This window comes from Spermophilus citellus, assembly GCF_964194105.1.
Source record: "Spermophilus citellus genome assembly, chromosome: 10".
NCBI lineage: Eukaryota > Metazoa > Chordata > Mammalia > Rodentia > Sciuridae > Spermophilus > Spermophilus citellus.
In genome coordinates, this window is record NC_138197.1 from 62,857,787 (window position 1) to 62,873,252 (window position 15,466).

The following is a 15,466-nucleotide window of genomic DNA, read 5'->3' on the forward strand; positions in this document are numbered from 1 at the left end:
TAAAAATTTCTGTAACATAAAAAGTTATTTAGATTTGAAGAGTTCTGGCCTTGTGATACAGTTTGGGATGACTTTTGTGGAAGGTTTTTTTTTTTTTTTTTTTAAGAAAGAAAGAAGGGGGCTGGGGATGTGGCTCAAGCGGTAGCGTGCTCACCTGGCATGCATGCGGCCTGGGTTCGATCCTCAGCACCACATACGAACAAAGATGTTGTGTCCGCCGAGAACTAAAAAATAAATATTAAAAAAAAAAAATTCTCTCTCACTCTCTCTTTAAAAAAAAAAAAAGAAAGAAGGAAGGAAGGGTGGGTTCTTTTTTTTTTTTCAAAGATAGAGAGAGGAGAGAGAGAGAGAGAATTTTTTAATATTTATTTTTTAGTTATCGGCGGACACAACTTTGTTTGTATGTGGTGCTGAGGATCGAACCCGGGCCGCACGCACGCCAGGCGAGCGTGCTACCGCTTGAGCCACATCCCCAGCCCCTGTGGAAGGTTTTTTGATAAAAGGGATTAAGCATAGGAATTCTATATAGCAATAATATACTTTCCTACATCTTAATGGATTATAAAAAGGTCCTTTCCAAAGTAACTAATGTACACTGCTCATAAAAAGTACAAACCCTGTCAGAATTTACATAGAGCATTTCTTTTTGAAAATGCTGATCTGTCATTTAGATAGCAATTGTCCTTAAATAGGTCAAGGTTTCCTTGTTATTGTAGCCAGAATAATATTTTTTTCATATTCTTCAATAAATGTATTAAAAACATCAAGCTATCCTGTAGCACTTTCCTAGCATTATTTAAAAACATGAATAACACAGTAATACATTAATAGTGTTATTTTAAATAGTTTTAATTATGTCTTAATAATTTAGAATAATGGTTGTTATATTAACAATAGATACATGTGCTTCAAAATTGTTATTTTAGAGTAAGACCAATTTTTTTGTTGGCTGAATAGTTTATTGTGTTAATACATATTTAGATCTTATTAATATATAGACAAGGCTTTGCTTTTATATGAATAATATTCGTATTATTCTATTGTTCATTTTCTCCAACTCCCCATCATTTTTTAATTTCTTAACTTCTTAAAAAATGTTATTGTCTACCCTTCTCAGATTTTAAATGATGTACATATATTCTCTCATTGACCCTTAAATAGTCAGTGACAATGGAGTCTAGAAAGACTTTTTTTGTGTGTGGGGTGAGGGTACTTGGGATTGAATCCAAGCGTGCTTTACCACTAAGCTACATCCTAAGCCTTTTATTTTTAATTTTGAGGCAGGAGCTTGGTAACTGCTTAGAGTCTCATTAGGTTGCCTAGGGTGGCCTCAAACTTGGTGTCCTCCCAAATTGCTGGGATTACAAATATATGCCACTGTGCCCTGTTATAAAAACTTTTTAACCTTCTCCCCTCACTTTAAAATTTGACCACTGTTGACTAGATTTTTGGATTAATGCAAAATAAATGACCCTAAAAATCTGGAAGTGGGGGTCATCACTCAGACATGATCTTTTATTGGATCAAAGTCAAGAAAGATATGTGAGACTAAGATTACTTAAGTATGTTTGCTACTTGGTACATCATTAATGCTGAACAGTAACATCAATTTTATACCATTGTCTAAAATGGTTTCCACATCAGATTGATATTTTTTCATATTGGAAATTAAGTAGTTGGGAGTTTTTTGTCTTTCTAAGAAATTTAGCACCACTGTACCTTATTAATATTTTTTTCTCAGATAATAGATAATATTTGTTCATGGGCTCTTAAATAGTGATCTGTGCTTTTAGGGATTCGTGCTTTTTGGGAATAGGATTTTTTGGGGGGAAGGTTTTGGGAATTGAACTCAGGGGTGATTAACTGCTGAACCACATTCCCAGCCCTTTTTATGGGCTTTGTACATGCCAAGCAAATACTTTAACATTGAGCTCTACCTCAGCCTTGGAAGTGCTGCATTTAAAAGAGGTAGATTGGCTTTCATATTTCAGCTGGGTTCAGAGATTTTAATATATTAATATGCTCATCATTGGTCTTTGAAGGAAGGATAAATAACAAAGTTTGCCTAACTTACCAAACTTTTAGTGTTTTTCCCTTATGAGTATTTTAGAATTAAATATTTCAAGGCACACATTTTCAGAGAAAAATACTATACTGGCTTTAAATTTACTATTCATTCTGCATCTGCTTGTGTCAAATGCTGAACTACAGTAGCCATTAAAGAGGTTGCATTCAAATTTTGTAGAGATGTAACTTAGCATCCTTTTAGGTAGAGGTGAAAGTTTTGCTTGTGGCCATCCGAATGAAAGGCAAATTATTTGAAGGTTTTTGAACATTCTAGTAGAGCACGTCTCTTCCTGCTGTAAAAGAAAATTTTAACATTTAAATGTGAAAATATTGTGTTTTTTTCCTCACATATAGGATGTAGTTTTCTGCTTCAGTGTCTCCACTTATTCTGTTCCAGCCTAGAATGCATGACTTCTATGACTCTTTCAAATTTGTGTTCATTCAGTGGAATCAATAATGTTCAGTACAGTAAGACTCGAGATTTTTCTTGATTCTGCTTCCCTACCTATTGTAAAATTTTATGACTGTTTCATTGGCGACCTTTTTAAATTTCAAAATTTTTTTCTTGTTTGGTGCCTCTGTTTTACACACACACAGTACATATATATACACATGTAATGTGTTTCGAGCTCTTGCCATATTTTTGCAAGAGTGCCTTGAACAATATATCTCTAAGTTTATTTTTTAGTGTTAAGTTTCCTTCCTCCCTCCCTCCCTCCCTCCCTCTCTATTTGTGGTACTGGAAATTGAACTCTCAGGGGTGCTCTATCACTGAACTACATCCCCAGCCCTTTATTTTTTTATTTTTTGAGTTATTGAGATTACAAGTGTGTCCCTTCTCACCTAGCTATTTTTTTTTTACTGCTTTTTGTTTTTACAAAAACTTATATCTGCTCTGATGTGCTTCTTGTGCTCCCCAGTTAACATTTTTTTGTGTATTGGCCCATCTTTTAGTCACTTTTGTGCTGCTGCATCAGAATACCCAAGACTAGGCAATCTGCTATGAACAGAAATTGATTTCTTAAAAGTTCTAGATGCTGGCAAATTCAAGATCAAGGTGCTAGCATCTTTTGTGTCTGGCAATGGCATGGTCTTGATTCCAGATGTGGCACCTTGAATGCTGCATTCTCTGGAGGGGAAGAAGGCTGTTGGGCACGTAGTAGAAGAGCAAAAGAGAACAAGATCATTCCTTAAAGTCTCCTCTTTAAAAGCATTAAACCCACCTAATCACTAACTAAAGTTCTCAACTTCCAAAACAGTTACCATGCCAGATTTCAACATGGTGGGCTAAGGGAGGAGGATCCCAAGCTGGAGGCCAGCCTGGGCAACTTAGTGAGATCCTATCTCAAAATAAAAAAAAATAAAAAGGACTGAGGATATAACTCAGTGGTAGAGCACTCCTGAGTTCAATCCCCTGTACTGGGGGGAAAAAAAAAAATTTATGATTTTTTTCCCATGGATAGTATCCTTCTGTGGATCACCTGTGCATGTATATGCATAAATGTGCACATCCCCTTACTTAATTCTTTCTCCTTTTTTGATATAGTTGACAGTATATTGATAGGCAATGATTTCCAGACTATGCTAGGATTATTTATTCATTGTAGAGTTGTTGTTTTAAAATATAAGTAATCAGGGGCTGGGGATGTGGCTCAAGCGGTAGCGCGCTCGCCGGGCATGCGTGCGGCCCGGGTTCGATCCTCAGCACCACATACCAACAAAGATGTTGTGTCTGCCCAGAACTAAAAAAATAAATATTAAAATATAAGTAATCATTATTGCTTTGTGGGATTTTCTAATGATATCAATAAGTCCTTAATTATAAGAGTCAGGTGTTTTAACTTCTGGAGATGGATCCCTTTTCTGTGTTCCATTTTGTCATATTTCTTTATGTGTGCACATACCTCTCACTTTCAGTTGAACTTTTTCTCCTTCAGTGTTCCATAAATAGATTGCTTAAAGAATAGCCATGGGGAGAAAATCTTTTATCTGTATCTTAATATAGAGTGAAATAATTTTAGAATGGAATTAAGCCTAGAGGCTTTATCTTACCTAAAATTTAAAAAGTGTCATTCATTTTTTCTTTAATCCTTTTTACATATGCTCATTATGTGTAATGAAATTGACAGTCTTCTTCTCTTTAAATAAGTTAAATGTATAACTTTCTGTTAATATAATGTACCACTTAGTTTTTATACACAACCATCTGAAATGCTCTTAAGTCTTTTTTTTAAATATTTATTTATTTATTTTAGTTTTAGGTGGACACATCTTTATTTTATATGTATGTGGTGCTGAGGATCGAACCCAGGGCCTCATGCATGCTAGGCAAGCACTCTACTACTGAGCCACAACCCCAGCTCCGCTCTTAAGTCTTTAAAAAAAAATAAAGATTTGCAAAATTCTTTTTTAAAGGCTGAATCCACTGCACCATTATTCATTGACCATCCAGAAGAACCTGAGTCAAATACAACAGATGGCACAGAATTATTTGAAGACAGTCAACTAACCAGTCGCTCTAAAGCAATAGCATCAAAAACCAAAGAGATTGAACAGGTGGGAACACAGTCTTCTTCATAATCGTTGGTCCATGTACTTTTCAGATATAAATTTTTACTGATACTTATTTTTTCTATTTGTCGTTCTGAAATTCTATTTAGTTTTTTAAAATTGTTTGATTTCATAGTCATTTTAACTAATGTGATTCACCTACCTTCCCCTCTCTCTCTCTCTCTCTCTCTCTCTCTCTCTCTCTCTCTCTTTCTTTCCCCCCTCCCCCTCTCTCCTTCTTTCTTTGTAGTACTAAGGATTGAACCCAATGCCTCACACATGCTAGGCAAGCACTCTACCACTGAGCTACAGACCCAGCCCATCCTTTATTTTTAAAAAAGAAACAAAATTTTTTCTTTTTTAAAAAGAACATTGTCTAGTTAATATGAAGCAATTAAAAAAACTTTTTAACTTAAAACTTAATAGGGATAGAAGAAAGGATGTTAAATGCACCAAAGTGTTAGCAAATGTTATTTTTTAATATTTGAATTATAGATATTTCTTATGTTTTTCTTAATTATCTTCCAAAAATTGAAAAAATACAGTAGTAAATCTCATTTTTAGTGATGTTATTCTGAAAAATGAGGTCTTTAAATCTGAAATGATTATCTTTCTTATTAGGGTATAAATATGAAATATTGTTTAGCTCATTAGGGTATTATCATTTTATGAGGATTAAATGAAGTAAAAAACGTGAAAGGGCTTTATGAAATATTTTGTATAGGTGCTTCTTTTTGATGTTGTTACTCTTCAGTATTTTGAATAAATGTCATCACATTGGTAGATACTCTTCTAAAAACTATTTGAAATCAAGAACAAAATAAGCCTTTCTCAAGGTATTGTCCAGTTTTCACATCAATTAAAATCTCCTTCCCTTGGTTGGGTAGGGGAAAATCTCAATTAAATCCTAAATGTGATTGTGTTAATGCCACCATGAAAGGCAGATCAGTAGTTTTAAAATAATGGTGATCAGCAACATCAAGTCTTTAGAGAAATGTTAAAAAAAAAAAATGGAGAATGAGATAACCTCCTTTAATTTGGTGATGTGAAAATGATTGATGTCTCTCAAATCAATTAAGAACATTAATAAAAGATTTTTTGATCACTATGTCTTCAACACAAATATGAATGTGTTTATCTTATATATAATTGCTATCACTTTGTCTTTTTTTTAAGATTGCTTTTTCTTTTAATTTTTTTTTTAGTTGTAGGTAGACACAATATCTTTATTTTATTTATTTTTATGTGATGCTGAGGATTGAACCCAGTGCACCACACATGATAGGCAAGCGCTCTACCACTGAGCCACAACCCCAGATCCCTTTGTATTTTTACTTTCACTTTGTTTTTAGCTTTTTATTTTTAAAGTTCCTTGATATTTTTCCACCAGTGCTGGAATTGAACCCAGGAGTGCTTTACCACTGAGATACATACCCAACCTTTTGAAATTTTTTATTTAGAGACAGGGTTTCATTCACAAAATTGCCCAGATTGGCCTTGAATTTGTGATCTTTCTGCTTTGCCTCCTGATTAGCTGCGATTATAGATAGGATCCTTGATATATGTTTTTATTTCCTTGTCTGTCCTTACCATAATGGACACTGTGAGAAAAAGTACTTTGTTTTGCTTAGTGCTTTATCTGCATCCCCTAGATATATCCTAAGATATATTTTTGGATGAATGATGGATGAAGTCATACACCTGAAACTGACTAGTCTCTGAGTCAGTTGAGATCAGAGATGATGTCTCAACCTGGTCACCTGTCAACACTTAGGCCCAGTAGTTACTAGTAAGTGCTTAATAAATATTGAACAAATGAATGATTTAATGCTGCTTCTCTTTTTCACCTAAATTTCAGGTGGAATCCTTAAGAATATAACTGGTAGAAACACTCAACTGAAATAACAAAAGAAGGAGTATTTGGGGTTGTCATTTATTAATATTCTGCCATCTCTTCTTACTATTTTTCACAGTTGATCTCTTGAGAAACTGGGTTACCAGTCAGGTATATAGTAAGAGAATTAAAATAATTATTAAAGTACTATAAACTAGAAGACTTAATGGAAGTTCTGTTTTTGCTAGAGTACTTTGGTTATTTTATAAACTCATAGCTAGAACTTAACAATAATTTTTGAAAATGAAGTAGTTTTAAGAGCTTATTTTTTTTTCCAATTTTGACTTGAATTTTACACATTTTATTTTTAGAAATTAAATACCAAATGGGTAGGAAAATTATAAAGGTCTGAGAAAGCTAAGTAATGGATTACACAGGTGTTTGGTAATTATTCTTCTTTTTCCATATACATGAAATCTTTAAAAAAAATTTTTTTAAAGAATAGTACCACAATAAATCCATATAGATGAAACCAACAAATCAAGTTGTAATAACCAAAGTATCTTATCTATTTTATCAAATGTAATATGTTCTGGTAAATTTTAAAGATGAACTACAATATTTAGTTTTTTTGCAGTTTTTATAAAGTAGGTCCCTCAGCTTTTTCCCAAGAAAGTCATTAATTTTATGGCAGTTATTTGAGTATAAATCTCCTGGCCAAAGTTTAATTTATTCTAAATGTGCATAGATGGAGCAGTTCCTTGATGTTTAAGGGTCCCCAATATGGGAGGGAACCCAGCAGCACGCCACCCTGAGCTGCATCCCTAATTCTTTTTATTTGGAGACAGGGTCTTGTTAAGTTGCAGAGGCTGACAGTGAACTTTGGGTCTTCCTACCTCAGCTTTCCAACTAGCTTATAACATTCTTCAAATCATAGAGAGGTATCTTTTGTGGGGGGGGGGAGTCTTATCTCTTTGTGTTTTTAAAATTTATTTTGTGTATAGAAACTAAAACAAAACAAAACAAAAAGTACTGTGAGTTCATTTTTAAAACCTCTGGCCGGGCATGGTGGTGCACACCTCTAATCCCAGCAGCTCAGGAGGCTGAGGCAGGAGGATCTGAGTTCAAATCCAATCACAGCAATGTAGAGAGACACTTAGCAACTCATTGAGATTCTGTCTCTAAAAAAAAAAGTGTTGGGCACGTGGCTCAGTGATTGAGCACTCCTAGGTTCAATCCCTGGTACCAAAACAAAACAAAAAAACTCTCTGGCTTTTTCAGAACACAGTCCTAAGGAGTGTGTTTGTGTGTGTGTGTGTGTGTGTGTGTGTGTGTGTGTGTGTGTGTGTTTATTTTTTTAATTTGTGGGGCGTGGGGGGGTGGTACTGGGGATTGACCTTGGGATATAAGACCACTGAGCCACATCCCCAGCTCTATTTTGTATTTTATTTAAAGATAGGGTCTCACTGAGTTGCTTAGCACCTCGCCTTTTGCTGAGGCTGGCTTTGAACTCACAATCCTTGTGTCTCAGACTTCTGAGCTGCTGGGATTACAGGCATGTGCCACCATGCCTGGCAATATTGATATTTTATGAAAGTGATTGTTTTCCATCCACTGAGAAGGGATTGATTACCTATTTATCTGACAATTTATAGTTAAATATATACAGGAACATTTTCAATGGGATACCATTCTTTTCTTAAATATACAGAAATAAAGAGTAGTCAGGTACACTTGGTGAGAGAATTGAGTATTTTTGTTTTCTAATTACTTCAAAGACTAAAACTGAATATATATGTGTTTTAGTAAAGTCATTATCTTTTATAGTCATAGATATGTTAGGCTCATGTAAAAATATTTTATAGATTAGCTATCTAGAAATCTCTTTAACTCCAGTTATCTAAGGAAAATGAAGTTAATTCAGAAGTCTTTTTTTTTTTTTTAAGGCTTTGTCTTACTTTTTATTTGTTTATTTTTAACCACCTTGTGTTTTTCTGGGATTTCTCTATAAAGATTTTTAAATTCTCTTTCCACATTTTTTTCATTGATGCATTATAGTTGTATATATTGATGGAATTTGTTGTTACATATTCGAACATACACACAATATAACAGTATGATTATAATTTGGCCAATATCACTCTCTAGCACTTTCCCAACCAACTCCCATCCCTTGATCCTTTTCCTCTACTGATCTCCCTTTGATTTTCATGAGATCCAACCCCCCCTTTTCTTTTTCCTCTTTAGCTTCCCCATATGAGAGAAAACATTCATCCCTTGAACTTCTGAGTTTGGCTTATTTTGTGTAACATAATGGTGTCAAGTTCCATCCATTTTCCTGCAAATGATACAATTTCATTTTTCTTTATGGTTGAATAAAACTCTTTTGTATATATAAACCATAGTTTCTTCATCCATTCATCCATTGATAAACACATAGGCTGGTTCCATAGTTTGGCTGTTGTGAAATTCAGAAGTCATTTTATTGCCTATCTAGTCATTAGCTGATAGGCTGATAAAATTCTACCATAAGTCTAGATTAATATACTTAATAATAATTTTTATTTTATTTTGAACTTTATACTCTTAACAATATATGGGCTGATTATTAGCTTTTCTTCAAAAGTTGGACTGAAAAATGTAAGGCCCCTTTCTGTTCTAAGTCATATTTAAAATTAAAAGCTAGGCTAGGCGTGGTAGCACACTCTTGTAATCCCAGTGGCTCAGGAGGCTGAGACAGGAGGATCAAGAGTTCAAAGCCAACCTTAGCAAAAGTGAGGTGCTGTGAGACCCTGTCTCTAAAGAAAATACAAAATAGGGCTAGGGATGTGACTCAGTGGTCCAGTGTCCCTGAGTTCATTCCTTGGTACCAAAAATAAATAAATAAATAAATAAATAAATGTTAAAAGCTAAGTATTGCTTCTTTTGTACACACTGTTTATTTTTGTTATTATTGATTATGATGCTGCAGAATGAACCCAGGGCCTCTTACATGCTAAGCAGGGTCTCTACTGCTGATCTGTGCTAATGTCATTTTAACAGTAGAATTTTTAGATATTTTGAATTTTTTTAAATACTTTTAGGAGTGCATTGTTCTTGTGCTAAAACTTAAAAAAAATCCTCAAACATACCATTGTAAAGCACCAGTGAGTAATTAGTGTTTTCATCTGTAAATAGATGTTACATTTGGTCATTGTAGCCGTGGCCCTTTTCTCAGTGTCTAGTTTCAACTGCTACACGTAGCCTGATGATTCCCCCTCTCTCACTAGCTCTTGTTCTTTCTTTTTCAATAAATAATAGATTATTTTTGTTCTACTTTTAAAGAGTATTGATGTGAAGGTTAGTCAAATGTCATGAAAGTGTTAACTAGGGTTGTGGATAAAGAAAAGAACCAGGTTTTAGCCTATGATAGTTTAAAATAAAATTGTTTTCAAAGTAGTGACAGCTCTTACTATTGTAGTATGTACTTGATATAAGCATTTCATACTAACCTTACATAATAGAATCATTCTCTGTTTTTCCTTTTCATCAGAGCAAGTAAGGAAGGTTCTTAAAAATTCAGCTCTCACTGTTATCTTGTCTAGACATCAAGTCTACCCAAATGTATTACCAGTCCATTATTACCAACCAGGTGTTCACACTTTACATATATACTCACATAAAATTGACCTGAAAATCTGCATTTTCAAAATAAATTGAAAAAAATTATTTTTGCCAAATTTCTAAGTGTTTAAATGTTACAATTTACCAGTCAAATTCTAGTCATGCTGTTACTCTAGGAATTTGTTGTTGAAGTATGAATGTAAAGTTTTCAGAGAATTTCATTTCTAGGCTCTCTCTGTAACATAATTTGTAGCATATGGGAAAAGTCAAAATCAAGTAAATTTAAGGAAAATTTAAGGTAAGTTATTTTATACCTGGTATAAATCCGCAAATAATTAGCTTGATGTTCTCATTACAAGATTATTTTTACATTAAGTACAGATAGTACAAATACCAAACTTTATAAAAATAAATATAAAATAGCACAAGTACTACAAGGGATGAGGCTATTTGGACTTTATCCCAAGGGATATTGTCACTACAACAAATTCATTTCAGTCAATGTATGCCCAGTGGAATAAGCCCATGCACAAGCTTCATTTTCTCACCTCTTCTCTTTATCCACTGAGTACCAGTGTTTGGTAAAAACTTTCTGTAATATTTTCAAATTCTGCTTTTGTAAGTCAACATTTTTTAGTCTCTGAATATTTTACATTGAAGACATTTATAAATAGCATGGTATAGTGAACATTGGATGCTTCTATTTAATGTCTTCGATTCTCCTCATTTATTAATGGGATTAATTTAAGGTTCTCTTGCATAATCAACAACCTATATATGTGAAAGTCCTTTCTGTTTTGAAAGTCACAAGTAGTTTTGGTAATGTTAAATAATATTTTGTCTGTTTCTTTTCAGCTTTCGAATATTGACTACTTTCAAATTACTTTGAAATTTTATAGCAAGTTTGTTAACATAGATTTAACTCTAAGAGGTAGTTTCCTTACCAGTGTTAGGAATTGAGTTATTTGCCTCTTGTCCCTTCATTTCTGCTTCTTTTGGTTTTGTTTCCCCTCGTGTGCCTAATTTATTCAGATTGTAAAAATTTACTATGAAATATTTTGCTTGTTTTGGGTGACTTTATGACTTTGCTCTCACATTTTCCATTTGGTTTTCTCTTTATTTTTCTAGATACAAAACAGCATGAAAAGATTGGTTTTTCCTTAGAATTTTCTACTCTTTCTTCCTTTTTCTAAAACATAAATTGTTTTCATATTTACTCCGTTTATCTGTTATTTCTCATTTTTAAAGGTGAAATCTCTTATCACATCTACTCTCTTAACTATTTAATTCAGGTATTGTACCCAAAACAATAAACTGTGTCTGTCTTATAGTACTCACTGCTGACTACAATTATAACAATGTGCGTTTGTTGGTATTCTTAGTTCATTTATAGAAGAGACCTTTTAAAAGTGGCACCAAAAATATCTTATGTTTCTGTTTATAGGTAACTTGAACTTAAGTATTAGACATGAGTTGACTATTTAGTGTCTGGTTTGTTGGCAGCTAATTATGTTGTCATCTGTTTTGTTGTTTTCTTTCCTGCTCTTCCACTTCTTTTTTGTTTTTTTGAGCTCTGCACCCAGGGCCCCCCTCCCCCTCTTTAAGGAAGGCTGATATAACAGTTATCCCGTGGGATCCCTGGGATATTGGTTTCAGGAGACTCCCCCACCCCTTGCAGATGCCAAAATCTATAGATGCTAAAGATTTTACTATGAAATATTTTGCTTGTTTAGGGTGACTTTATGATTTTGCTTTCACATAAAATATAAAATAGAATTTGCAAGTAACCCATGCATATCCTCTCATATATTTGAAGTAATATATGAGACTTACACAGTGTAAATGCTATATAAATGGTTGTTATACTACATATTATTTAGGAAATAATGGCAAAGAGAAAAGAGTCTATACTCTTGAATACAGATCAGTTTTTTGCTCTGCAAATGTTTCTTTTTTTTTAAGAGAAAGAATTTTTTAATATTTATTTTTATTTTTTTTTTAGTTTTCGGTGGACACAACATCTTTGTAAGTGGTTCTGAGGATCAAACCCGGGCCGTACGCATGCCAGGCGAGTGTGCTACCGCTTGAGCCACATCCCCAGCCCCTTCTAAAATTTTTTACAGTAAAAATATATCTATTCAATGAGTTTATCAGTTGCATAGCTATTGTTTGCCAGTAAAAGTTGCACAGACAAAAATTAATGACCTCTTTTTAAAATATTTTTTATTTTTTAGTTGTAGTCGGACACAATACCTTTACTTATTTTTATGTGGTGCTGAGGATCGAATGCAGGGCCTCGCACATGCTAGGCGAGCACTCTACCACTGAGCAACAATCCCAGCCCTTCATGACATCTTTTCTTCCTACCCATAACTGAGTATATGTTCAGAGATCATATATTGTTTACCTTTTTAATAGACAGAAGGGAAATTACCTGATGAATCATCTTCGTGTCATCCAGAATTTCCTTGCCTATAGTAAGTTCACACTAAATATTTGTTTAATAGCCCCCTGCCCCAATTCTTCTGTTCAACAGTCAAATGAATAGAACTGGCCTGAAGCACCCTCAGTCTCATGTAGTTTGTCTTTGCCATTAATTAATCAAGCTAATGAAGATTAACACTACAATAATTCTTCAAGAATCATTCTCTTCAAATAATTAGGAAATAAAGCAGCAAAGTCATTTTTATTCATTTGGTTGCAAAAATGCAGGAATACTTTAAGGGTTTTCAGTGTCGGCAAGATTGAAAAGATTTCTTATGCATGTACTACATTACTTAAAGCAATGAGAAGATTAGTGCAAAAAAGCATTCATTTTAATTATATCTTTATGACTATCTGTGAAGGGAGTAAGGAAATTATTTTTATTTTTAAATGTATTTACTTTTTATATGCACTTTCACTATAATGTGTCTAGACATGGATTATTTTTATTACTTTTATTATATTTAAGATAATTTATGCTTCCTGTACCTGAGTATTTACAATTTTTAGTAGAGTTATAAAATGTTATCTCTATGAATATTGAATATCCTGTATTATCTTACTTTTATGTCCTCCAGTTGAATATAGGTAGATTTTTTTCATCCCATCTTTCATTACTTTTAATTTTTTTCCTTTCATATTTGCTCTTTTTAAAAAATCTTAAATTATAACTAAGATATAATTTAAACCTTGATCTTTAAAATACAATATACTCTATTTCCCAGAAAACTTTTGCCTCAAAAAACTTGGAGATGGGGCTGGGGATGTGGCTCAAGATGTAGCGTGCTCACCTGGCATGTGTGCGGCCTGGGTTCGATCCTTAGCACCACATACAAATAAAGATGTTGTGTCCGCCGAAAACTAAAAAAAAAATAAATATTAAAAATTCTCTCTCTCTTGGGGCTGGGGATGTGGCTCAAGCGGGAGCGCGCTCGCCTGGCATGCGTGTGGCCCAGGTTCGATCCTCAGCACCACATACCAACAAAGATGTTGTGTCCGCTGAGAACTAAAAAATAAATATTAAAGATTCTCTTTCTCTCTCCTCTCTCACTCACTCTTAAAAAAAAATAAATATAGAATCATGTCATCAGCAAATAGGGATAGTTTGAGCTCTTCCTTTCCTATTTAAAAAAAAGAAAAAAAATTAAAAAAAATTCTCTCTCTCTCTCTCTAAAAAAACAAACAAACAAACAAACAAAAAAAAAAACTTGGAGTTGGCAGCAACTGTTAATGAAGAGGAAGTAAGAAACCAGATTGCTAAGCTAATACTGAAGTCATGGATTCCCCAGAGAACCATAAACTCGGCTTGTTATGTTTAAAATGCTCAAGATTTAAGATTAAAAAAAGTTTGAGGGCTAGGGTTGTGACTCAGTGGTAGAGCGCTTGCCTGGCATGTGTGAGGTACCGGGTTCAATTCTTAGCACCACAAAGTTATATGAAAGAAAAAAGTTTAATAGTAATGAAAGATAGGATGAAAAAATTACCTAAATTCAACTGGAGGACATAAAAGTAAGAGAATAGAGGATATTCAATATTCAAAGAGATAATATTTTATAATTTTCCAACTTTACTGAAAAGTATACATACTCAGATACAGGAAGCATAAATTATCTTAAATATAATAAACTTAAAGAGTAATCCATGTCTAGACATGTTATAGTGAAAATGCATATAAAAAGTAAATAAATTTAAAAATAATTTCCTCCTCAGGTATAATTTCAATATCTGAAGTCCCAAGTCTGATTCAGTTTTTGTTTCTGATGACTTTTGAAGAAAGTTTTACATTTTCCCTCACGTATTTGGATTTTGGAGTTGTTGGCTTATATTCAGAACTTCCAGTTGCATATGCATTCTCAGGGGAAACTACTTCCTCAGGTTAACCTGTGGTTTTCTTTTGCCAACAACCAAGTTTTTTATTTTCTTTCCAGTTGATACTTTTCCAAAGATCCTCCTTTTGTATAGAGGCTCAGATCTAATTCAGTCTTACATGAACTTAAGGTCATGTCTTTTATTCCTTACCAGGCTGAGTTCCTGGCTTTTAAGGGGCATCAGTGGCTTCAATGTTAGCTTAACACTGTCCTTTCTTACTTCTTCCTCATTGATGGCTGCTGGCAATTCCCTTTACTTCAAAAGAATATGTTTCTGAGGTGTTTTTTGTTTTTAGTTGTAGTTGGACACAATACCTTTATTTTATTTGTTTATTTTTATGTGGTGCTGAGGATCAAACCCAGCGCCTCACATGTGGTAGGCATCACTGTACCGCTGAGCCACAACCCCAGCCCCTCTGAGTTTTTTTAAGGCTAGAGTTTTCTGATATATGTAGTGGGTTATGTTTTAAAAGCTCAATTAACTTTTTCAAATTTACTCTATTTCTTATTTCTTATTAATTGCTTTCTACTGTGCTCATTGGCTTTGAAACAGATTTTTAAAAATAGGTTTCAGTTACCACCAAAGAAGGCTTCACTGTGGAAGTGATGTTTGATCAGACCCTTAAGATTGGGGTAAGATTCTCATATATGAAAATGGGACCTAAAGGATTCCAAGTTAGGGTGAATAGAATCAGCATAAGTACAAAAATAGGAAATTATAGGGAATAATTGACAATTACAAGTAGTGTGGTATTTTTATCTGTCATATAACCTTCATTTCCCCACTCCTCAGCACAAAGATTTTTTTTTTTTTTTGCAATGAATTTACAGTAGATTTCAACAAAATTGTATTAACTGGTAGATTAGAAGGAGCTTGAATGATGGGCTCAGAAACTTTTTCTTGATTTGGTAGAAAGGCTTTAGAAGGAAATATTCTGCTTCAACCCAACAAGTGTAGTGTAGTTTAGTTCTGGCACCAACACCTGGAGTTGGTGTGGACTCCAGAAGTTAAAGGACGCAGTGCTGGTAGGAGTATCCTTACTTCAGATGCTAGCTTCAC

At 33.7% G+C, this 15,466-nt stretch overlaps 1 protein-coding gene across 17 annotated transcripts in view; it reads left to right on the forward strand.

Annotated features, from left to right (window-relative positions):
- The window catches only part of PPHLN1 (periphilin 1), a 110,089-nt gene that overhangs the window by 84,010 nt on the left and 10,613 nt on the right, over window positions 1–15,466 (forward strand). For 16 of the 17 annotated variants that reach the window (XM_081310743.1, XM_081310735.1, XM_081310745.1 and 13 more), the window contains one exon: window positions 4,483–4,623. The exons of the other annotated variant lie outside the window; for it this stretch is intronic. In XM_081310743.1, coding sequence (XP_081166869.1) covers window positions 4,483–4,623 — 141 coding nt within the window. The remainder of the gene's footprint in view (window positions 1–4,482; window positions 4,624–15,466) is intronic. 17 annotated transcript variants of the gene reach the window in all.